The 26,481-nt window shown below is 45.2% G+C and overlaps 1 protein-coding gene across 2 annotated transcripts in view; it reads left to right on the top strand.

Annotated features, from left to right (window-relative positions):
* The window catches only part of LOC147717139 (amine oxidase [copper-containing] 3-like), a 339,585-nt gene that overhangs the window by 286,239 nt on the left and 26,865 nt on the right, over nt 1-26,481 (top strand). For both annotated transcript variants that reach the window (XM_086924081.1, XM_086924082.1), the window contains exon 2: nt 1,901-2,186. In XM_086924081.1, coding sequence (XP_086780207.1) covers nt 1,901-2,186 — 286 coding nt within the window. The remainder of the gene's footprint in view (nt 1-1,900; nt 2,187-26,481) is intronic.

Raw genomic sequence — 26,481 nt, 5'->3', positions numbered from 1 at the left:
CATTTACCGATTTTGAAATACCGAATTCTACCGATTCGGTATTTCAAAATCGGTAAATGGGATGTAGGTCCCAACATCTGGAATCGTTAACGATTCCTTACAAATTCGGTATTTACCGATTCGGTAAATACCGAATCGGTATTTGCTATTGAATCCTATGGGCCTTTGAACCCCATAGGATTAAAGTCAAATACCGAATCGGTATTTACCAAATCGGTAAATACCGAATTTGGCAAGGGTGCAGGGGGTGTCACTTTGACACCCTCTAGCACCCCCAAAACGGGCATGTGTGCAATGTGGCACACAGACATGCCCTAAGGGCACGTCTGTCTGTCACATGGCACATGTGTACATGCACAGATGTGCATGTACACAGGAATCGGTATTTTACCATGGATTTGTATTCCATGGTAAAATACCGATTCTGTAAGCCATGTGCTGATGGTACATTGGCTACCTACATTGCATTTTCGGTAATTTTACCGAATCGTTATCATTACCGAATCGGTAAATATTACCGATTCGGTAAATTTACCGATTCGGTAATGATAACGATTCGGTAAAATTACCGAAAATGTGCCCCTACATCTCGATAGCCCTTTACCGATCGGAAACGGCCGAAAATCGGTATTTTCGGCCGATTCCGATCGGTAAAGGGCTACCTACATCGGGCCCCATATGTAGGTATCCAAATACCGGTCGGTAACGGCCGAAAATACCAATTTTCGGCTGTTACCGACCGGTATTTGGATACTGAGATGTAGGGGATCTCAAAATACAGATTCGGTAATTTTACGGAATCTGTAATTTTACCGAATCGGTAAAATTACTGATTCGGTAAAATTACCGATTCTGTATTTTGTAATGTAGGTAGCACTGTAAATAGTGCTACAGGGCTTTAAGAATTCGTTATTTACCACCAACTATTAGTTGGTGGTAAATAACGAATTCCTGTGTAAATGCAAATATGTGCATTTACACCTGTGCCCTTAGGGCATGTATGTGTGCCACATGGCACACAAGCACTAATCAGGGGTGCAACAGGGTGTCAAAGTGACACCCTGACACCCTTGAATTTTTTGGTATTTACCGAATCAGTAATTACCGATTCGGTAAATGACATTCATTCCTATGGGCCTACAGGCCCTTAGGAATCAATGGCAAATACCAAATCGGTAAATACCGATTCAGACCGAATCCTACCGATTCGGTATTTTTTAACGAATTATTACCTACATTGGATTTATCGATTCATAAATACCGAATCGGTGAAATTCGGTATTTATGAATCGGTAAATCCAAATTACCTACATCTAGCCCTTAATTGGAATGTCATTTGACATGTCCCAAGGGGTCTTGGAATCTTATCACTTGTGTACTAAAATCTACACAGCATAGAAATCTGCATAGGGCAATGACGCCTTCTCTGCAAACACACTTTTTTTTCCTCCACGTGAAAAACATTTTCCCCCTTGGAAAAACTCATACCCCTTCACCTTCAGCAAATCTCGAGATGATCTGTTCACCTTCCGATCCTAGAAGTGGGCAGTAAATCTCCTACTATTTCTAGAGTGAACTCAAACTTCCAAAGGAAATTACACCTCGTAGTGTCCACTTGCGGATTTTACTATTGCAAATTTCTGTACATTTGTGGTGAAGAAACTGGAGTAAATTAATGCATTTACTCCTGTCAAGGATCTTTTTGTGAATTCATGGAAGGAATAAATGAGGTATTTTTGGCCGTAGACTTATGCTTACTGCGCCTTTCTGAATGAGCGCCAAGGTTTTGATATTGTATCAGTTTCCGAGATGATATTTATTGAGCATCATCATCATAGTTGTATCCGTCAGGCTGATATTTGCTGATATCTCACCTCTTTTCTCAATCTTTGGTTTCTAGGAACGGCTAACCATGTGGTGGCGCATGATATGGAGTACGAAACTCTGGAGGCTCCTTGGCGTAAGGGTGGTACCATCCATCGCCCAAAACTCACCAGGAAAGTCCTGAAGAAAGAAAACGAAGCTGCTTTTGAACTTCACTCCAAAATGCCGCGCAACATGCAGTTCGCTAGCAAAAAGACCAACAAATGGGGCCATGAGCGGTCCTACAGAATTCAGATCGTCAGCTTCCCAGGGGACTTTCTTCCAAGAGATAGTTCTATGGAGGGCTCAATGAGCTTTGCAAGGTAAGCCTGGCAATACAATCAAATGTGGGAGCTAGGGCATTGAACATTTTTACTACTATTACTGGTACTGCTACCTGTTATAATCTACTGTTGCATTTCCCCTTGCCTATGTTTCTCTTCCTTCTGCTCAGCCAGAATGAGTGTTGGTGTGCCTGGAGATGTCTGGAATGTTGGATGATTGATGATGTCATGGAATGATGGGTGCCTGGTGAGGTTGGGAGTGTCAGTTGGAGTGTGCAGGCTGAGCAGGACAGAGGCTGCTCCTGGTGGGGCATCACATAGACTTACCATCTTCCTGTGTCTAATTGATGTTGTTAACTTATCAATAAATCTACTATATTTATCTACACATCATCTGGCTACTGAGGATTACTTATTTACAATACTACCCCTCCTCCTCCTGCTCTTATTACTTTAGTTGATAATAATGTAATTCAAATAAATACATTATTTCTTCTCAAATTCAGTACTTACGGCCCGATTTAGAGGTTGGTGGACAGTGTACTCCGTCAAAAACTTGGCAGAGTACCCTGTCCAACACACCTTTGCTCTGCCTGCTTTATTTCGAGTTGGACAGATTGTCACCTATTCGAAGATCGTTCCCCTGCTGGCTCTGCCACCATAAAGATTCAACAGGCACATGAGGTAGGGCCCGTAGGAGTAAGGAGATCAAATCACCTGCCCTATCTAGAGCGGATGGTGTAAATTATTTTGCTCTCACCATCACTAGTAAAAACCTGTTGGTACTGATGAGAACATAAAGTGAATAATCTTGACACCCCGGGAAAAATAACTCTAGTGTGAGGGAGACTATTTTTGGTTTTTTTCTCTTGGGAGTTTATTTTTGAAAAACAAAAATGTTGGTGGTTCGTGGCTGCCTGGAAGATTCTGGCCAGGCACAAAGCGTCAGGAGAAACACACTGATGGAGGTTCCTCTGAAGGCACAGAGATCACTGCTGTGCTGGCGGTGATAACTAAATATGCTGGATTGTAATCCATCAGGGTGGAACATGTAATTTCCAACACCACCCTGAATGACTGAGGGCCACCCACCAAACTGTAAATCTGACTTTAGAATCCAAACACAATACAAATGTTAGCAATCTCATGCAACATCTTATAATGATCAGATCAATGGCTGCTTACTTGGAAGGATGATCCTGTTCATATGCATCCGTTTAATAATTTGCCTTCCCAGAGATCTGATGTCCCTTGCTCTATAGTACCTCACAGAAGGAACATTCTCCTTTCATTTGATGTACTTCTGTAGACATTCACCACGAACTAAAAGCACCAGCAAAAGTTGTATGTTTGCACATTCTTAGAGTGCAATGTCCGAGTAAAACTCAGAATAATGCTATGGTTTTAAGGCAGTGTCACTTTCAATGTGAACATTTCAGCAAAAGAAAGGTATTCTCAAACATTTCCATTTAGCACAGAAATCATAGAAATGATTTGCATCATCAGCGGTTGTGTGTCAGAATGATGCGCTCTACGAGAAATGAGGATTGATAGGTAAATAATGCAATGTGACATTAGTCCTATAGTTAGTTAAATAAATAGAGAAAATAAAGCCTTTCCAACTTTTTCATTATAGACATGGATAGATTTTTCTTCAGGACACATTGAAACTTTCTTGTCAGAGGACAGCTGTGAGTTGTGGCCAGGTGCTGCTTTTGTAGGAGACACTGGCCAATTTATTGATCAATCAATCAAGACATTTATAGAGCGCGCTACTCACCTGTGAGTGTCTCAAGGCACAGGGGGGCTGGGGGGGGGGTGCTGCTACAGCTTGAAGAGCCAGGTCTTGAGGGGTTTCCTGAAGGTGAGGTGGTCCTGGGTCAGTCGTAGGTGTTTGGGGAGGGAGTTCCATGTCTTGGCTGCCAGGTAGGAGAACGATATTCCTCCGGTGGTGGTTCTGCGAATTCGTGGGACGGTGGCGAGGGCGAGGCTGGTGGAGCGGAGCTGGCGGGTGGGGGTGTAGAACGAGAGTCGGCTGTTGAGGTATTCGGGGCCCATGTTGTAGAGCGCCTTGTGTGCGTGGGTGAGTAGCCTGAACGTGATCCTTTTGTTGACAGGGAGCTAGTGGAGGTTTCTCAGGTGGGCTGATATGTGGCTGTGGCGAGGGATGTTGAGGATGAGTCATGCAGAGGCATTCTGTATGCGCTGGAGGCGATTCTGAAGTTTGGCTGTAGTTCCTGCGTAAAGGGCGTTCCCGAAGTCCAATCGGCTGGTGACGAGGGCCTGGGTGACTGTTCTTCTGGTTTCGGTGGGGATCCATCGGAAGATGTTCCGGAGCATGCGCAAGGTGTTGAAGCATGGGGATGAGACGGTGTTGACTTGCTTGGTCATCGTGAGGGAGGAGTCCAGGATGAATCCCAGGTTGCGTGCGTGGTCCGTGGGGGTCGGTGCGGTGCCCAGCGCCGTGGGCCACCAGGAGTCGTCCCATGCTGAGGAGGATTGTCCGAGGATGAGGACCTCCGTCTTGTCCGAGTTGAGCTTCAGACGGCTGTGCTTCATCCATTGCGCTACATCTTTCATGCCTTCCTGAAGGTTGGTTTTGGCGAAGGCTGGGTCTTTGGTGAGGGAGAGTATCAGTTGTGTGTCGTCAGCGTAGGAGATGATGTTGATGTTGTGTTTGCGTTCGATGGTGGCGAGGGGGCTCATGTAGACATTGAAGAGAGTTGGGCTGAGTGAGGATCCTTGGGGTACGCCGCAGATGATCTCGGTGGCCGCGGAGAGGAAGGGGGGAGGCGGACTCTCTGGGTTCTGCCGGAGAGGAACGCAGTGATCCATTCCAGGGCCTTTCCTTGGATTCCGGTGTTGTCGAGGCGGTTTATTAGGGTGCGGTGGCAGACGGTATCGAAGGCTGCTGAGAGGTCTAGGAGGATGAGAGCAGCTGTTTCTCCGTTGTCCATCAGGGTTCTGATGTCGTCTGTGGCAGCGATGAGGGCGGTCTCGGTGCTGTGGTTGGCTCGAAATCCGGACTGGGAAGAGTCGAGCGAGTTGGTTGCCTCGAGGAATACGGTCAGCTGTTTGTTGATGGTCTTTTCAATGACTTTCACCAGGAAGGGGAGAAGAGAGATGGGGCGGAAGTTTTTGAGGTCTTTGGTGTCTGCTGTGGGTTTCTTCAGAAGGGCGTTGATTTCTGCGTGTTTCCATCTCTCAGGGAAGGTGGCTGACGTGAAGGAGCTGTTAATGACGTTCCGAAGGTGGGGTGCGATGATGGTGTCGGCTTTGTTGAAGATGTGATGGGGGCATGGGTCGGAGGGAGAGCCGAAGTGGATGGTGTTCATGATGTGGATGGTGTCTTCACTGCTGATGGGGGTCCATGCGCTGAGGGTGGTGGTGGGGGTCGCTGGTTTGGTGGCCGGAGGTGGTGTTTGGGGTCTGAAGCTGTCGTGTATATCTGCGATCTTGCGGTGGAAGAACATGGCGAGGGATTTGCAGAGGTCTTGTGAAGGGGTGATGTCGTTGTTGCTGGCGTTGGGGTTGGAGAGTTCTTTGACAATGCTGAATAGTTCCTTGCTGTTGAGGGTGTTGTTGTCCAGTCGCTCTTTGAATGATGTCCTCTTGGTGGCCCGGATCAGCTGGTGGTATTCGCGGGCGGCGTTTTTGAGGGATGTCATGTTTTCTGTTGTCCGTTGGTGGCGGCAGGTCTTTTCAAGTGTTCGGCAGATTTTCTTTGCGGCTTTGAGGGCGTCTGTGAACCATGAGGGTTTTCTGTTGCCGATTTTGCCTTGGGGGTTCTTTAGTGGAGCGAGGTCGTTGGCGCAGTTGGTGATCCACTGTGCGAGGTTGTGGGCTGTGTTGTTGGTGTCAGGTAGATTGGTGTCAGCTGGTGGGTACTGGTTCAGTGATGTGGTTAGCTGGTCCGTGGTGATTTTGCTCCAGCATCTGCGGGGAATCTGATGCGTGAGGTGATGAGATGTGGTCTTCTTGAAGGTGAAGTGTATGTAGCTGTGGTCGGTCCAGTGTAGTCCTGTGGAGTGGTTGAAGGAGACGTGGTTACTGGCGGAGAAGATGGCGTTGAGCGTCTGGCCAACGAGGTGGGTGGGGGTGTCCACCAGTTGCTTGAGTCAGACGTTGGCGAGGTTGTCGAGTAGGGTGGTGGTGGCGTTGTCGTTGTTTTTCTCCAGGTGGAAGTTAAGGTCTCCTAGGAGGATGTATTCTGGTGAGGCTAGGGGTTGCGGGCTGATGAAGTCTGCAATGGTTTCGCTGAATTGTGTGCGCGGGCCCGGGGGTCTGTAGATGAGCATTCCTCTGAGGGTGGTCTGCGGGTCGGTGTGGATCTGGAAGTGCAGGTGTTCAGCGGTGGAGATGATGTCTTCGGCGTTGTTTGTGACGCTGATGGTGTTCCTGTAGATGATGGCGGTGACTCCTCCCGTTTTGTTGATGCGGTCCCTCCGGGTGATTTTGTAGCCGTCTGGGATGGCCATGGCGATGTCGGGGGCTGAGGAGGTGTTCATACAGGTTTCCGAAATGAAGGAGACATCTGGTGCTGATGTGTCGAGGAGGTCCCAGAGTTCGATGGCGTGCTTGTGAACGGAGCGGGTGTTGAGGAGGATGCACTTGAGGTGGTTGTTTTTGCTGTTTGGTTTGGCGGGTGGGGTGCGGGGTTGGGGGCAGGTGAATTTGCAGTCTTGACAGGTGAAGGGTCCGTGGGTGCACCTTGGGGTGGCTTGGTAGCATGCAGGTGGTCGTCCGGTGTTGAGTGCGATGAGTGCGGCGGCGTCGTATCTCAGTCGGGTGTCCTGGTTCCGGCGGGGGCCAGGGGTTCTGGCGCTGGGCGCAGTCCAGGCGTGGACGGGCACAGATGGGGTTGCCTTTGGTGCGCCTTCGCCGCGCCATCGGCGCGTCCGCTGCGTGCGTCCGCTGCGTGCGTCCGCTGCGCTTCCGCATGGGAGGGAGGAACAGCTGGGAGGCGGGAGCGCCGGGGCGGCCAATGGGCGTTAGGAGGGGGCGTGGTACAGAAGAGAAAGGGGCGGGCCGCAGGGGAGCAGCGGCGGGAAGCGGGGAGCGGGGGGGCACAGAAGTGGGAAACAGTCACGGAGAAATTTAGAAATACACTGGCAATCAGGAAACAATTAGGGCACAAAGTGAAAACAATACTGGGTACAGATAACAAAATACTCAGAAAAACACAGGCCTACAGCAGGTGGTGCAGCAGCGAACTCGCGGCAGCAGTGGTGAGGGGCAGAAGTCCTGGTCACACACGGGGAGCTGTGCGGTGCGTGGAGCGACCGGCACTACGAGCAGGGTCAAGGGTCACCTTGTGTATCCTTGTGTATCTAGTAAAATAGTGCCTAAGAAGTGAAAGAAAAATATATTGCAAAAGAAAACCATCTTTGAAACGGGTAAACATGACAGGCCTGTCCCTGTCTGTGTTGATCTATGGCGCTGAAGAGCAGCCAGGCACAATTCACTTAGAAACAAGAAAGGACTAACAGGGCTGTTTGAGGACGTGGGGTACGTGAGTGATAGGACAGAGCTGAAAACACAGCTGACAGCGCTTCAATGGATCCTACCCTCGCTGGTCTGCACCTGACTATCTCTGCCTTCCATTCCTTGTAGGTATACGGGGGGAATCCAGAAAGGTAAATACATCTATGTGTGCAGATCTCTCGCATTACAATTCATGACTGCACCTGGGCGTCAATCTCTTCCTAGACTAAAGTTCTTAAACAGTGGGTGGAGCTACACACCTAGAAGTAGGTATATGTGTCTCTAGTTCGTTTCATGAGTGGGTGGGGACACTAACGGCTCATAAATAGTAGAGTTACTATCGATGAAATGTAGTTCTATATACAGTGGGCAGAGAAATCTGCCTACTCAGCCCATAACTAGGAATTGAAAAATATAGGCAAAACCTGCAACTGAGGAAAATAATACACACCTGGCAAACATCAGAAATGGAAGCACATAAAGGAAGCCCATACACTGGAAGCTCAGCTGAGAGTTGCTGTGGACCCAAACATCCTGAGTTTGTCTAGAGTAGTGTTAATTGTGACATGAGCAGTGTTTTTTTTAAAAGTCATTATCAATTTACAAATTTGTAATTTTCTGTGTGTGTGGATCTGTTATGTTAACATTTTTGCAATAGGAGGTGTATGGGTGTCTGTATTTCCTACAGTTATAAAACCATCGTGGTTTTATTTTTTTGTTTGCTTTTAATATGTTTACTTATGTAAGTTCTATCCGTGTATGCAATGTCTAAAGTTATATGCACACTTTACAAAATATTTTTTCTTTTCATTTTAAAATATTCTAAACGTTTCTTTGTGATTTATTACAGGTGTCAGTAATGTAAAAAGTTACATGACCATTTCTTTTCTTTTCTTATCCTTTAATTTATTTCCTTTTTACTTTGTTAATAATATGCTGCCTTCATTGATTCTCATGTGATTCCTTTCTGAGTTGCTCCCATAGCGTTTTACACATTCATAAAGGCTTCATGGTGCTTTAAACCAGTGTTTTTAATATACTGTGCAACTATATTTTTCTACATTTAAATTATTTAAAAAAGGAATCCTGAAGTCTTGTACAGTTTCTGTTAAAAAATAAAGTCAAAGCTGCACCTGTTTATGGAGCTGGTGGTACCATATTGTCGTGTATCAACTTTAATAGAATCTAAGCAGCAGAAACAGTCAACAAGAAAAACTTCAAAGACTAAAGACCATTTCTGATTATTTGGTAAGATCTGCTAGATTCAAACAAAATAGGGAATGCCCACATTTATTTGATTTATTAAAATATAATACTGCATTTTAAAGTTTTAGATCATATTTCCCTGATGTTCTTTCTTTACATGATAAAGACAAAGAAAGATAATGGTGTAATTCAGTGCATAATGTTGATGTTTGTCAACACCCTACCTTATTTAAAATTCACTCTGAAGGGCATTAACATATGGCGGTGGGCGCAAGGCCAGTGCTATGGGTGTGAAACGTCAGGCAAGGGGTAGCAGCTGCTAATTTTAGCTATCCCTTTTAAACAACCACGATTACAGTTATTTTGTCGGAGCTAATTAAACGTTTCAGGTTCTGAATCTTGATTGAACCTATGGTTCACGTTTCTGTTCATGTTGACCTGTTTTTTTGATTGTTTCAATTCCATTCGCATTTTTCCAGAAATCTGGACTCCTTTCCCTCATCCATCCATCTGTGCGGGAAAGCATGCAAGGGTGCACCGCAGTGCTGGCAGAACTTGAGACTCCTTCACAGGCGCTCTGCTGACGTGATGCAAAGCTCTGATCCGCAGCAGCGGACCATACCGGTATCTCTTAAAAACAGTGCTTAATTTGAAAAACAAAAATAATAATTAGTGCCAGGGCCCCCATTTGCCCCCTCCAGCTCTGCCAATGGCTGTACCAACTTAACTACTAGCCATCACACTCCTACAGGTGTGAAAATTCAGAGTATTCCACGCTCTCCAAGCTTTAAGAATAGCTTTGAGCAGCAGGTATTAGTCTTTTTTATTTTTTTACTGAATTGGTAAATCACTGTTGTTGTGCTCATCTCTAAATTAGACAAGCAGCGCCACCATGTGGCAGACTGTCATTGGTGCCAGTGTTGACAATTAAGTGCTGGTGCCGAGTGCTGGAAACCACCAGCTGAAATTAAACACTGCTTCAACATAGTCAAAACCGAGCACTACCGCAAAAAAATAACCCCTACAACACCATTAACTTTGCTGCTATGACATTATGCATCACTACCTCGTTAAAGGATGGTAGAGTTAAAATAATCATATTTGAAGGGGATTCTTCCTCTGAGATGTTATGGCCATCCACCCGCTAATCTCAGCACATCTGGCCCATGTAATTCATTCAGGTCAGTAAAATTTGTGCTTTACTCTCGCTCGAGCAACCTAATTTCTGAAAACGTTACTCAAGAACTCTTCCAAAACTAAGAATTGTAGCATTCTCTTGAGTCTCTATCTTTCATTTGGGTGATCACCTCCATCCAGCTCATTAGGAACACTATTCCTAGTCCTATTGCATTCTGGGTATTGTAATCTTGTTTTGCTTCCGCTGAGTAAATTACAGTAACACACATTAAATTAATAATTTGTAAGTGAAAAGTTTAGGACTGGAGACAGTCTCCGTAATTCCATGGGGTGACGTGGTGGTCACCCTTCTTGAACTGCACCATCTTTATGAATCGGCTCAAACCTATGAAATCTGTAATGAATCTATGAATCCCAGAGATCTTTTTCTGCATGACAAAGATAATGGAGTGCACCCCTCTGCCTCTCTCAGATTCACAATGCCTTGTAGCAAGGTGCCAGTTTAACTACATATTCTTACGCACCGGAGAAGTAAATGTTTAATAATGCTGATAATAATATATTTATTGTTTGGGTACTTAAAACCATTACAAATAAGAACAGCATAAACAGTACATTAAGATTTCAAAAACAAAGACTTCATTACAATCAATGTATCCATAATACCATGTAGTTAATCAAGCAATTTTTTTACTGTGAGACAGGATTTGCTGATCCAACTAGCATACAACTCAATGTTTAAAACAAATAAATTATGCTAAAAAAGAAGTTGTAGCTACATCAAAGGCTACCTCATTAAAACAGGGTTATACAAAATTCAATGTGCTGGGGAACAGCAACATGGCGTAATAAGAATGGGTGGAAATGACAGGTTATTTCCTTTAAAACTGATACATAATTACATTCAATGTGCTTTAGAGTGGTAAATAAGTAAAAACCTCAATACATGCTGCACATAGCTAGTCATAAAATAGTGTCAGTGTAAGGGGGCAAACTCATCAGGGCCGTGTTATGAAAAGTGCAACCATCTTCCAGCATGAGAAGCACCTCAAGGAAAGCGCACGGCCAAGCACCACCTTGGTTCTGCCGGCGGACTCTTCCTTAGTGCCAAAGCCTTTGTTTTCCATTGTGCAGCCCATTAAAGTCTACTTTCCGTCAAGAGGAATCTCTGGATTACTCGTATGTTTATGTATTTTTACTGATCAGGGCTGCCTCCGTACATGCGCCGTCGCGGATATGTTTAATCTTGAGGCTGATGCCTCACCCCGAGTTGCATCCTGTAAATCGGAGAAGTAACAAGACCTGGATATGGAGTAAGTGATTCTCACTTGATCACATACCTGTGCCATATGGTCTCACGGGACAAGCCATCAAACCTAACCAGACTCTATAAACTCGATACAGCTTTCCCACCCACCAGGAGTGTCGAATGACTAAGTGGTGGCTCCTGTTCCCTTTCTGCAGGAGTTGGTGGGCGATGGTGAGATTCCCTATTGGCTGGCATGGGTTCGAAGAGTCCCTTCTTTGAGGGGAGCACGTACCATCTCTGGTGGTTCCAGCCTGGTCTCTTCCCTTTAATGGTCTTCTTAGGCTTCAGTATGCTTCTATTTCCATTTGCTCCCCAAAGGATTGTTTCCCTTTAAAAAGGATCATCTGGAAGATCCCTTCTAGCCTCCCCCACATAACAATAATGCAGAGGAACACAACACACTGCATAGACCATGGCAATGATAGGCGGGATAGTCTTCCGCTTATCAAAAGCTATCTCAGAAATGAACCCTGCTTTAATTTCCATGCTTACTAAGGGATCTGCACGGACCTCCTCTGCTGTCCAGATCAGATGACAAAGGCAGGAAATCCTTAACCAGCAACTGAGATGCATAACTGCATTTGGGGACAAATTAAGACCTGCATTCAACAACTCTTCTGCTCATAAGCTCCTGCAATGAAACGCATCCTCCAAGACAACAGAGGTTTGTCTGGACATGTTATGCAGAATGAGGTCTAAACCCAGGGTGTGATACCAACACACATACATTTGGGGAAGGATGTCTTCTATGGGCATCTCCATCCAATGAGGAGGAGGAGGAGGAGGAGGAGGAGGAGGAGGTCTGCTGTTTACGTTTTAGTAGTAACTGAATGGGGTAATGTTGATCAAATTGATAAAATGCTCTTTTCTGCCTCTTGCTGTTCGTCTATCGGGAAATCTAGGTTTTCCGCCAGGTTTCTTGAAAGATCAGCCTTAAACTCAATCTTCCTCTTAGACAGGGGTACACTCTTTCTTAATTTGAAGGAATTTGCAAGAAAAAGAGGGAAAGGGCACTATAAACGAGGCTACTAAAGACGAAGGTGGCTAAACCCGTTCTTCCACTGTCCCCTTTGCCTTGGATCTCAGTGTGTGGAATAAGTTTGTAACTTTCCTGTCATGCCTGTAAAGCATGTGAGATAGCCCTCCATCTTTTCTTCCTGCTCTGGCCCTTCTCACTGTACTTTGGTGGTCTGGGCTGTGTCGGTCTCCATGCCACATTTATCCGAGTCACTACTTCCATGCATGCAAGTGGGGTTCCCTTCAGTGTGTCTTGCTCTAATGTGCTAATGCTGCATGAGTTACTACGGTAAGACCCAGAACTACGGACTCTCCAATACTATCAGTTTATTGACCTTCAAAGGATGAAGAGCTGAGGTGGCCCTCATGGCATACAGACTAATGACCTGCTGGTTACACACAGACATCAGCAGCGAGTGCTTATGCCAATGATGCACGTGCATTCCCCACAATCCAACCGATGCTGCCCTGATATATAATTTCATTGCAAAGTTAAAAAGCAGGTCTACCCATAGGGGATTATTGCTCTGTGTGTGCCTTGAATCCAGGGTGAGCTCCGGCAGTACATCAGCTGTGCATAAGATATACGTTACGAAAGTCGTTATGTGCACTGTGTACAGAAGTAATAAAATTCGAGCATTCTATGGGTCACAAACCAGTTATTAATGCTCCTGTTATTTATTTCCCTTTCCCTTACCCTGGACTGGTCGTTTTGTTTAAGTAATTGCCAGTTTAAAAGTTTACAAACTCTCAACTCGGTTTCTCTCTCTCTCTCACTCTCCCTCACTCTCTCTCTCGCGCCACTGCACAATGAAAACATTTCTGCCTGCACACAATGAAGAAGCCGACAGGAGTTGTACAGTTTACCTATGAATTGTGGTATTCCTTCTCTTGAAATTAATGGCACCCATTACAGAATTGGTACTGAATATTAAAGACATGATTATTACCACCAATAATAAATGTTGAAGCACTGTTTCAGGGTCTGGAGTTCTGGACTTTTTGGTTCCGTCCAGAGGTGTCAGGGATAACACCCGAAGACCCCGGAGTTCGACCTGTCTCGGTGCACAAATAAACAGAAACACGGGCTTCTCGATGGTGGCGTCAAAGACCAAAGGTTTATTACTGCAGGGACACAGAAATCACAGAAACTACACACGGGCAGAATCTAGGAGCCTGTTCGATTTTGAGGTAATATAAATTTTGTGATCAATTGTGTCCCCTATCTTAGACCCCAACGACTCCGTGTACACGCTACAAGTACATGTATGCTCCCTCCACTTCAAGCTATGAAGACGCAAATACATTTGCGTCCAACGTTAACATGTCCTCTTTCAGATCCACCATGAATGGGTCAAATAGTCCGTTCCTAAATATGCCATGCCACCGTCTTTATGTAGTGTACTTTACACGTTTTTCAGCTCTGGCGAAGTAGGCCCTGAATTCTGCCATCGAGCCTTTTTCTGCCTTCTGACTCTGAATCTCAAACCTGGGCTTGCATCTGTACCCGTGACCTCTGCCTCACTCCCTGTGCGGCTAACGGTGCTTGGCTCAGCCTGTTGCCTGCCAAGACTGTATTCAACCTTCGAATTATCTGCTCCACTCCTCGAAAATACATTCCTGTCTAGTAGTTTCATGTCAACATCCTTCCAGCTGCAGAGCAAAGGGCTTGGCCTCACTGTCTCTATGCAAGTAATTCATGGCTCTGTTTCCATGGTAGGCCCATGCCCTCCCTCGCACCCCTCGCATCTCATGCAGACACGTAGACGCTCATACACGCACTCACAGTCAGTATAGAATAGCCTCTTGTCCGAGAGACCTTTTCCTTCCAGATAATACAGTTCCTTAAACATGAGATATTAGATACGATTTGGGATTAGGTTGATCTGACATCCAGACATCTGTCTCCACATGTAGGGCTAAATGTCAAGTCCCCCTTCACCCCTCAAGTTACACGTACATTACACGTCATACTGCTGCGCGCGCATCTCTGCCATGTATTTTTGCTGACACTGCCGGATTCACTCATGGATCCGCCTACTTGTGACATCATGATAAATGACGTTCTTGTTCACGCCTTCATGCACGCCTATTGTAACGCCTTTTTGTATTACGTACATGCACTCTTATCTCTCTTCTCAGCTGTTACGCCTCCTGCATATGCCTTTACTGTAATGCATTGACTATATATATGAATGCCTGTCAAAAATGTATTGTCGCATACTTGCATACTCGCATATTACCATTGACTCTGTCAGTCTGTCCCTTCCCGAACCTATGTGGTGACGGAACGGTATGCCACCTTGGCTCGAGCCAATATGCTAATCACCCAATTCCTTTTATAGGAATAAAACCCTTTTTGAGAAACCTCAAATATCACGGATTTTGCCTCTTATTTATTATGAGTTATTCTTATTGACTTTACCGCATAGAAATTCAGTACCAGGTAATTAATTTTACCACATAATTGGCGCCCGAACAGGGACCCCTCCCCCATCTCACCCGCCGGAGGTGCTTTGCAGGCTTAGCCCCCTGCCACAGCCGGACGGAAACTACGCGTACCCGCAGGATTTCCTGTATCTCCCTCAGGCCAACGGAGGTGACTGAGGCCGCGATCGACACCCAGACGAGGCGGTGAGAAGTGCGGAGGATCCCGACCAGAGCCTAGCTGAGAGAGCAAGATCCGAGGTATACGGAGGCCCACCAGGTTCCGAAGTTCCGAAGTATCTGCGTCACGAGTCGAGTCCGAATCCAGTCCGAATCCAGTCGAGTCCAGTCCAGAGTTTCCGAGGCCTTCTGTTTCCGTGCTTCCCGGTGAGTACCGTTGCTGGGGACGCATCTAGACGTGCGCATTAGGTTGTGCCGGTCAAGACAGGTTTGGGTACACAGACCTGGTCTGCACTGTTTTAGACAGTGTATCTGTACTGTTTAGCAGTATATCCAGTCTGCACTGTTGAGCAGTGTATCTAGTATTATGCAGTTAGCGAGTTACATTCTAATTGTTATTGTTCATCTCAAAATGTTTTAATGTGTCTCAAAATGTCGTGGTGTGAGTGATTGTTCGATCGTCATTATTGTGATTATTGTGTTCATTGTGTTCATATCTGAGTAAGCACTAAGTAGCCAGATTTTTAAGATGCCGTTATTCTCCAAATTAAGACAGATAAAGACTAGAAAAGGGGTACTCGAGGAAGCTGTTCCCATCCCACCTAGGGACACTCCAGGGTACTTTATGTACCACAAGCACGGCCTAGATGCCGTTCTATTTCTCGATTTATGGGTGGACTACACTAAAGATCTAGCAGAGAATCAGAGGTGGCCCGCTGCAGGGACATGGGATTCAGATTGCATCATAAGAGTAGAAGAAGCATTACGAAAAAAGAAAGCCAGACAGTCACAGAAAGATGCCATCGAATTATGGCGTAAAGAATCGCATAGGCGTACAGAAAAAGCACTTAGAAAGGAAGAGAAAAGGAAAGAGGATTCAGACAAGGCCCAAGAAAACGTATTAGTTGAGGAAGGTATCCGAGTAAAAATAGAACAAGTAGACAGACAACTAAACACCCTTAGGAATGGTATGTATCCTCTCCTGGCCAAAAGTTTACCTAAGGCCACTCCGGAAGTACCAAAAGATCTACCACCTCCCATGCTCCCGACTAAAATGCATCCCAAAACCGCGAAGGACATTTTCCTTTCTTCCTATCTAGATGATGTAGCGCCCGCATACGCTAATACCGCACCGCCGTGCACACCTCCTTCTGGCGGCGCTCGACCCCGAGACAATCAGCCCCTACCCCCACGACAAGCTACTCCTCCACCTCTTCCTCCCGTTCCGAATGTCCCTCCTGGTCTTCCTCCCGTTCTTCCAACTCTTCCCGCACCCATTCCTCCCACTTTACATCCGAACAACCCCTTCGGAGGCAGTGCCTCAGGAGGCGCGTCCGGAGGGGCGATAGGTTTCCAGACACCTCCACAAGTATATAGATTGACTTACAGGGATCTAGCACAACAACGTACACCTCGATCAGCCGATTTCGATATAATAAAAGAACGTCTCGGGGATTGTAGATATGATCCAGTACCCGGTAGAAATGATGAAAGATTAATACTAGCATCAGTACGACTAAGACGGGTCACCAACTTTTTGTTGACCCTACCCGGAATGGTTGAACATCTAGACAGAATATATCATTTTGTCCAAACAGGGCAGGGACCTGAAAGTATTAAGGAAGCCATGGCTCACCAGAAAGTTGACATTCAAGCCAAGATATTACGGTTTTTTATAAACTGCTTAATAAGAGAACAAGATAGGCCGGGGATGGACCCGGAGGAAATGAAAGCACTTCATAGATGGGGTCAGAATATAGCAGACGGGAGCCATGATAAACAGAATTGTATAAAAAACATGTATCAAAGAATCAGAAGCGTAGTAATAAAAATACATGAAACAAGACAGGTAGAACCAGAAAATGAATCAGACAAGTTTGAGTCCTCAGAAGAGGAGCAACCAGAGGAAGCTACAGGACAAACACAATTACCAGTTAGAGAAACGATAGCATATGTAGGTAAAGGAAGACCCTTTAATAATTCAATGCGCCCAGTGCGTCCAGAAAGTAAAAGAATTTTTCAAGAAGCCATGTGTAATCCAAGAACTCCTGAACACTTATTTCAAGCTACTGATAACAGACTTCGAGAACGAATGGGGTACCATGTACTAGATTCTATGGATGAACAAGAATTAGCGAGGTCAGCAGTACAATGGGCTGACAGTCCCGAGAAATATAGTGATGATGCGTTAGCACACACATTTTTGAACATGACACCAAGTGAACAGCGTTTAGCTGGTACATACATGATACAACACCTACTTCTATTATATAGAAGCCAACATTCCGATCCAGGCCCCCTGCCTGATATATTAGCAGAACTACTCATGAATAAGTGGAGAGGTCTAGGCACCGATCTAATTAAGGTAATTCTAGAACAACGGCACAGATATAGTGCCTTCCTATGTCCACAATCTGATTCAGCACACTCCATGGAAAGAAAAATGTATTACCTGGATAGACAGAATCCGTTACGAGAAGTGCACCCAGTTCAGAATGCCGATAATACACTTAGACGTGTGTTTGTGTTCACACCCATAACCAAAATAGAATTATTGGAAATGAAAAAACTAGTACCTAGCCATGATAAAGATCCCGCAGGTTTTCACCGTGAAATAAAAGACATGTTACTCATGGGTGACTATACTTATCCCGACCTTATGAAGATATTGAAAGTACTACTGCCTCCTGGTATTTATGAGAAACTTAAAGAAAAAGAATGGGAAGTGGGAAATGCAAAGATTGATTGGACTGCATTAGAAAACGAAGAAAATACTAGAATTCCAGGCCAAGGGCTTGGGGATAAGGTTAAAGCATTACCAGGATTGTTAGTGCAAGTGTTGCCACGTTTATTAAGTACGAAAAAGGAAGATTGGGGTGCAATCTCAGCCTGTAAACAGAAACCCGATGAAGACACTAGTGATTTTTATACTCGATTTGAGAAATGTTTTGGTATTAATAGCGGCCTGAAACCAAGTAGCGAGTCCTATCCACACCTTTTTGTAACGAAATTAGTTGAGAATTCACTGCCCCAGGTTAAGAACAGAGTACTGAAAGTCGAAAGCACTTGGCAAGCTAACACCCCTTCACAAATGTTACAAATGTTACAGTACCACCAGAATAGAATTAGAGAAGAACAAGAACATGAACAAAGACGCATGAAAGACACGAAAATGAAAATGTTAGTTGCCCAGTCAGTTCCTGCTGATGGTCACAAAAAGGGTGCGACCCAGCCTAGTAATTCGACGGCTCCTGTTAAAGGGACATGTAACTATTGTAAACAGCCAGGTCATTATGTAAACGATTGTGCAGTTCTGAAACACAATATCTCCATGGGTAAGACCAAGGAGAGACCGCGCGTACCTAGACAAGATCAGGCCCAGCAACAAGCACCACAGAATATACAAAATATTCCGCCTATGCCAGCTTCATCACAAACTGTAGCAGTGCCACAGCAACAGCCTATTACTGCAACACAGAACACGACACAACAGATGTACCAGTATGCACAGAATGACTACCCCGATTATCAGCGGTACACATGAAACAGCCTAGAGAGGGAGTTTGGCTTGCCCCTTATTGAAGTTCCTGTAGATCAAGAGGGTCCTTATGTACACAGTCAAGTGTTAGGAAAAGACAGAAAGTTTTTAATTGACACAGGGGCAAGCAGGACCACAATCAGTCACAATGAGGTTCCAGGGGCACCCCTCTCAGGCTCACAGAATGTTTCCCTTGGATTTTCAGGAAAGCCTATTATTAATGAAGTATCACAGCCACTTCCCCTTGCAGTTGGTCCTTTGACACGGACTACAGATTTATTGCTTACAAAAGCATGTCCAGAAAACTTATTAGGTATAAAGACACTGAAAGCTCTAGGAGCTATAATATGCTGTTCTCCGGAAGGAGTACGATTATTCTTGCGAGATTTTAAAGGCCATTATGTATTAAGAGACATGGATCCCCGGTTACAGAGTGTACCTGCACACTTGTGGGCGAAAGGCCCCACTGATGTAGGTTGTATGCACATTACACCATATCGAGTCACACTCAAAGCAGGAGTGGTATTACCACGAATTCGACAATACAAGTTACCTCCAGATGCTGTAGTGGCTTTACTGAGAATCATTGACGAGCTCATTGCACAAGGAGTGGTCGTGGAAACCGACTCCAATGTATGTAATTCTCCTATCATTCCAGTTCTTAAACGTACTGATCCAAATGCACCACCTGTTTATCGATTAGTTATTGATCTGCGCGAATTGAATAAATGCATTGTACCACAGTATCCTGTGGTTCCAGATATCTCTTCATTACTGACAGCTATTGATTCAGAAGCGACGTTCTTTACTGTAATTGACCTCAAGAACGCCTTCTTTAGCGTCCCAATTGATCCAGAAAGCCAATACTTGTTCGGATTCAGTTTAAATGGACGAAGTTTCAAATTTTCACGCGCACCTCAAGGATTCACCGAAAGCCCCAGCATCTATAGCCAAGCACTGAAAAGACAACTTGACAGTATCCACATGCCTGTTAACACCGCCCTACTCCAGTATGTCGATGATCTGCTGATCACCGCACGAAGCGAACCCGAATGTGAAAAAGCATCACTGACGGTTTTAAATTTCCTGGCTGACAAGGGGCACAAGGTTTCCCCTTCAAAGCTGCAATTCTGTGTTCAGCAAGTTGTGTACCTGGGTCACTTGCTGTCCAAAGTGGGGAGACAGCTCACTCCAGATCGCATCCAGTTAATTGTAAACATGTCACCACCGAAAACACAAAATGAGGTGCGGGCTTTCATAGGCCTCACCTCGTACTGCAGACAATGGATTCCCCAATATGCATTTCTAGCAAAGCCACTCATTCAGTTGACAACTCAGGAGGCAGCGACATCGACTGTCCTCCCTTGGACTCAGGAACATACACAAGCTTTTGAAGACTTAAAGAAAGCCTTATGTCAAGCACCAGTTTTAGCAACACCATGTTACAGTAAGCCCTTTACACTTTTTGTTACAGAACGTGAAGGTACTGCCTTGTCAGTCCTCACTCAGGAACAAGCCGGTTCACACAAACCGTGTGCTTACTTTTCTAGCACATTAGATCCAGTAGCACAAGCTTTACCTGCATGTTTGAAATCAGTCGCAGCGACAGCTTTAGCAATCAGACAGAGCGATTCCATAGTATTAGGACATCAATTGACAGTACAAGTTCCACATTCCGTGGAAGTTCTTTTAAATCGTACACAGACCCAACACTTGACCATAGCAAGACTGACAGGTTATGAATTGACATTGTTTCAACCACACATAGAAATCAGACGCTGCAGCACATTGAATCCTGCCACACTTTTGCCTTTAAGCGGTGTAGACCCACTGAAGCATGATTGTATCGAAGTCATCACTATTACGACGAAACCCAGACAAGACTTGACAGATGTCCCATTACCAGACCCAGACCTGACACTTTATGTGGATGGTTCATGTATGAGAACAGGTACAGGAGAATTAGTGGCAGCTTACGCAGTCACGACAGACACTGAAGTTATAGAAACAAATTGTATCGACACCCTGTCAGCTCAAGCAGCAGAGCTCATCGCTCTGACACAAGCCTGTATTCAAGCCAAAAATAAGAGAGTTAACATATACACTGATTCACGTTATGCATTCGGAGTCGTTCACGATTTCGGAGTCCTTTGGCGAGAGAGAGGTTACTTAACTTCTCACGGTGCCAACATTCAACACGGTCCCCTCATTCAAGCCTTGTTAGATGCAATACATCTACCTACTGCGATATCTATTATGAAGTGTAAGGCACATACAAAGGTTACCGATACGATCTCCCAGGGTAACGATCTGGCAGACCGAACAGCTAAGCAAACTGCCCAGAATCGAATGCATGCAACTGACTTGACAAAAACAATAGTTCCGACACCATCACACTGCATGACAGTCAAGGATCCCGCACATGATGTAATTGACATACAGACACATGCCACACCAGATGAAATAAAGAAGTGGACTGAACTAGGAGGGATCCAAACAGATCAGGGATGGATGACGAAGGGAAAATCTACATGGTTTCTCCCCGATTCTATGGTTCAAGTCATCATTAACACTATACATAGCCCAGCACACCTAGGAGAAAAGGCAATGCTAGATAGCATTCAACACATATGGTACAATAAGAACTTACGAGCAGCAGCGAAACAAAAAGTGCGTACTTGCATGATTTGTTGTCAGTTCAATCCAGGTAAAAGCATTCCTGTAGAGAAAGGTGGATTTCAGCCTCCCGATCACCCTTTTGAAGTCCTCCAGATGGATTATATCCAGATGGAACGTTGTCGAGGATTCAAGTATGTCCTCGTAGTCGTATGTGCACTTTCTCGATGGACAGAAGCATATCCAGTCCCAGATTACACTGCTCCGACCACAGCCAAGCAGCTGGTTCGCGAGTTCTTCCCACGGTATGGTTTGCCCCGTATCGTGTACTCAGATAACGGTCAGCCATTCTCATCCGAGCTTGTGAAACACATAACACTCCTGTTAGGGTATCAATGGAAGTTCCACTGTGTCCGGCATCCCGAGGCAGCAGGTCTCGTGGAGCGCCATAATCAGACTCTAAAGATCCGACTTTCAAAAATATGTAGAGAGAAAGGCGTTGACTGGATAGTAGCCTTGCCAGTTGCCCTTTTCTATATGAGGATGGTTGCGCACTCTCGAACCGGGCTATCCCCGTATGAAGTGGTCTTCGGCAGGCCACCAAATATGTGGGGGACGCCTATACCTCGTAAAATCACAGATGTTGATTGCGTTATGCTGACAGATTACCTTGCCTCCTTGATGTCTGCACTACAATCTTGTCGTTCACAGGTAGCTGCAGCCTTTCCCGACAACACCAAGGTGAAGCCCCATGAAGTGGTCCCTGGCGATTTTGTGTTCGTGCGGAATTTTGACCGGAGAAGTCCACTGGAGCCCCGCTGGCAGACCCCGAAGTTGGTTCTTCTGACGACAAGGACGGCTGTTAAATTGGAGGGCAGAAAAGGATGGCTGCACTCGAGCCACATCAAAAAGTTTCACGGACTTCCTTCGGACTTGGACTCTAAGCCCTGCCCTCCTCCACAAACTGACTCAAAACTCCCCCTGGTTGAGAAAACCGCCTCCGAAGAATATAGACTAAAGTTACGGTCTAGCAAGTCAGACAGTTTAATTGTTTAAGTCCTCCCCTAGGTGAATCGGTTAAATTAGTTTCTGACATGTATCCCCTAGACCGAGATAGAGAGAGAGATAGACAGAGACAACTCAAGAAACGTGCATATTGTAAATCACTTCGTAGTCACTGTATAGTGACATTACTGATTATGTTTTTCCTAAGCCTTCTTATTATTGCTGCCAGTATATTATTACACATGTACTACCCTATTTTCAAGCGTGCACAATCTGCTTACAATGTCACTGCCGAACATTCTTTCAGCGAATTACCTCCCCATGAATTGTCTTACAGACTTGCGCTGCGCAACAACACATTCATTAGTATGTTACATCACTCCCATCAGACTAACAATGCTACAAACTGCTGGATATGTGGCCGACTCCCTCCCTACCAGAAATACAAGGGAGTTCTGCCCCTCTTTCCGTACCCGTTCACTCACAATGGCTCCTGTGGGGCATGGTTTAGATTGATTAATTCCTTAGATTCTGACATTGCTGTTTACGATGGGAATTGGGTTTGGGGAAACCTGAACTTAGTTCTACTTAAAGTCTGTTACCCTGACAAGAAGGGACTTCCCACTAGAACAGGAACTGATCTAGAAAATGAAGTATATGGATTAGGTAATTACACAATTAACCTCATGATTCTTACTGTTGAATCCGAAGCCGCACCAGTATTACCTGCTATGTCAGTGTTACCAGTCAAAGGTGAATTATGTATCAGAAAGAATGGTTCCATACACTTAGGTCATAGTACATGTACGACTGTGATCAAATTCAGTGATCAAGGCAAATCCACGTTTAGAGCTACTCGTCATTCCTACTTTGTCTGTGGCCATACCGCATACATACGTTTGCCTCCAGATTGGGATGGTACCTGTTACATTGCATTCCTCCTGCCACCTGTCTTCCTAGCTCCTCCTGATTATCACAGAAATACCAATCTAGTAAACAATAGACTCCGAAGAGATCTCCCGATTGTCGACTACAGTGAAACGGCATGGGAGCAATACACAGACTTCAATAAAGGTTTCTTCCCCTACTTAGGTGCTGTTTTCAATAGTAAACTGATACGCAAATTAACTAGAACCCTCGAAGCAGTAGTGAATGAAACTACCTCCGCTCTAGGCAACTTAACAGAAGAGCAGTCCGCCATGCGGGTTGTTGTTCTTCAGAATCGTCTCGTCATTGACGTCATCCTAGCTGATAGGGGTGGAGCTTGTAAGGTCATCGGGTCAAGTTGCTGTGTTTTCATTCCAGAAAACGCGCCAACGGTATATAAAGCTATAACACGTCTCCATAAAATTGCAAGTCTGATACATCAGAATCCAGGCACCTGGACTTGGTCCGGTTGGTTCTGGACAACGTTGACCGCTTGGGGATGGAAGATCCTATCCTTCCTAGGCATTGGCCTTCTCATAGTATTCAGTTGCTGCCTATGTTTACAATGTGGACCGGCGATTTGCGGCCTGTGCGCCACATCATGTATTCCGCATTCAAATTCCCATTCAAAACGTCAAAAGAAGAAAGAAGAGCAAATGATGTTACATGAACAGATTGATCGATTCATGCAGATCGATATAGCATGAAGGGTCCGTAGGGGACAAGGAGGGAATGAGGTAATATACATTTTGTGATCAATTGTGTCCCCTATCTTAGACCCCAATGACTCCGTGTACACGCTACAAGTACATGTATGCTCCCTCCACTTCAAGCTATGAAGACGCAAATACATTTGCGTCCAACGTTAACATGTCCTCTTTCAGATCCACCATGAATGGGTCAAATAGTCCGTTCCTAAATATGCCATGCCACCGTCTTTATGTAGTGTACTTTACACGTTTTTCAGCTCTGGCGAAGTAGGCCCTGAATTCTGCCATCGAGCCTTTTTCTGCCTTCTGACTCTGAATCTCAAACCTGGGCTTGCATCTGTACCCGTGACCTCTGCCTCACTCCCTGTGCGGCTAACGGTGCTTGGCTCAGCCTGTTGCCTGCCAAGACTGTATTCAACCTTCGAATTATCTGCTCCACTCCTCGAAAATACATTCCTGTCTAGTAGTTTCATGTCAACATCCTTCCAGCTGCAGAGCAAAGGGCTTGGCCTCACTGTCTCTATGCAAGTAATTCATGGCTCTGTTTCCATGGTAGGCCCATGCCCTCCCTCGCACCCCTCGCATCTCATGCAGACACGTAGACGCTCATACACGCACTCACAGTCAGTATAGAATAGCCTCTTGTCCGAGAGACCTTTTCCTTCCAGATAATACAGTTCCTTAAACATGAGATATTAGATACGATTTGGGATTAGGTTGATCTGACATCCAGACATCTGTCTCCACATGTAGGGCTAAATGTCAAGTCCCCCTTCACCCCTCAAGTTACACGTACATTACACGTCATACTGCTGCGCGCGCATCTCTGCCATGTATTTTTGCTGACACTGCCGGATTCACTCATGGATCCGCCTACTTGTGACATCATGATAAATGACGTTCTTGTTCACGCCTTCATGCACGCCTATTGTAACGCCTTTTTGTATTACGTACATGCACTCTTATCTCTCTTCTCAGCTGTTACGCCTCCTGCATATGCCTTTACTGTAATGCATTGACTATATATATGAATGCCTGTCAAAAATGTATTGTCGCATACTTGCATACTCGCATATTACCATTGACTCTGTCAGTCTGTCCCTTCCCGAACCTATGTGGTGACGGAACGGTATGCCACCTTGGCTCGAGCCAATATGCTAATCACCCAATTCCTTTTATAGGAATAAAACCCTTTTTGAGAAACCTCAAATATCACGGATTTTGCCTCTTATTTATTATGAGTTATTCTTATTGACTTTACCGCATAGAAATTCAGTACCAGGTAATTAATTTTACCACAATTTGTACAAAAAGGGTTGCTCCTTATATACTGAATATTGGGCTTCAGGCAAATTCTTTACATGTTAGTACATTCCAAAACCTTTGTGTCCTAAACAATAAATATTTGGCGTTGCACAGGAATCGTCAACAATATCTGATGTCAAAACATTACGAACGAGGGGTTCCCACTGTTCCATAATAATCCCATGTCAACTTTTCATTCAAGAGCTGAACCGCCTCATCGTAAATTTCGTTACCTCCCCCTAATAAAGGCCCAGAAGGAAAGGAGCAGAGCCAGGTGTAGAAGATAGAAAAGCAGGATAAGGGATGTTTGTGGGTCGTAAATGGGCAAGGCTACCAGCTTCGGCCGCCTAATCATGATCAGGCCAACGAACATGAGAACCAGTATAGCAGGACTGGCCTCAGGCAGAGGAGGCAACTTCTGTCGAGTCATGCAGCCATGGCGTGTTCTGTCCTAAGGTGCACGTGTCACTAGAGAGGTGAATCGCCGGCCAAAGCCTACGTGTCCTTAATCGAAATGAAATACTCAGAGGTCATTGCGTGTCCATTGTCTATGTGAGGGCAAGAAATACAAAATGGCTTCCGTGATCTAAGATGGATGCCATGGGTAGATCAGAAATGTGCTCATAACAGGAGTGCTCTTGCTCGTAGCATAGCGAAAACACCAAGATATGCTAAATGGATCATTTGCGGTTCACTGATACCGAAATTATGTATTTACGACAATGTTGAAAACACGGGTTCAAATCGTCACGGAACCTCAGACCCTCCTTTTGCCCTTACATAGGCAATTACTCAGTCAATGTCAGAGTCTAACTCTATGCTCATCAGGTCAGTGACATGTCGCTGTATCATCATCCTTTCTCGCGCCTTTTCTCCAAACGCAGGTGGTTTTCTGAAACAGGTTGCAGCACAGAGACTACACAAAGCGGGCCCACACTGGATAATCAGGCAGCATGAGAACAGGAATACTAGGATGACACCAATGACCATCAGAACCTTCCATCCCCACGCTGATAGCAGAGTCCAAAACCACTCTATGAAGGACCAGTTTCTCTTATCTACGTGTATAGAGTCGGAAATCTTGTGTAATTTAGAGATCGCTTCATAGACGGTTGGAGCATTATTGGGAATAAAGACACAGCAGCTCGATTGGATCATTCTGCATACCCCACCTCGATCTGCAAGTATTACGTCTAGAACCATACGGTTCTGCAACGTCATGAGACGATCCGCCTGAAGCTCAGCTGTTAGATTACTAAGGGCACCAGCAGTTTCCGTAATAGTAGATTCAACTACCCGTGTTAGCTGACGTAGATTTCTACTATTGGCCATAGGCCCCCAAAACGGAAGGAAACCTTTGAAGAAGTCTCCAGCTTCCTTACCAGCGGTATCTTCCTTGCTGAAGACACCTCTTGCTACTCTGATCTTGTGATAGTCTGAAGAAGCAGTGTACGTTGGAGGTAACAGTCGAGC

This window comes from Lissotriton vulgaris, chromosome 5 (assembly GCF_964263255.1).
Source record: "Lissotriton vulgaris chromosome 5, aLisVul1.2, whole genome shotgun sequence".
In the NCBI taxonomy this organism is placed as follows: domain Eukaryota; kingdom Metazoa; phylum Chordata; class Amphibia; order Caudata; family Salamandridae; genus Lissotriton; species Lissotriton vulgaris.
The sequence above is the reverse complement of the archived record's forward strand: the minus strand, read 5'-3'. Positions and strand labels throughout refer to the sequence as shown.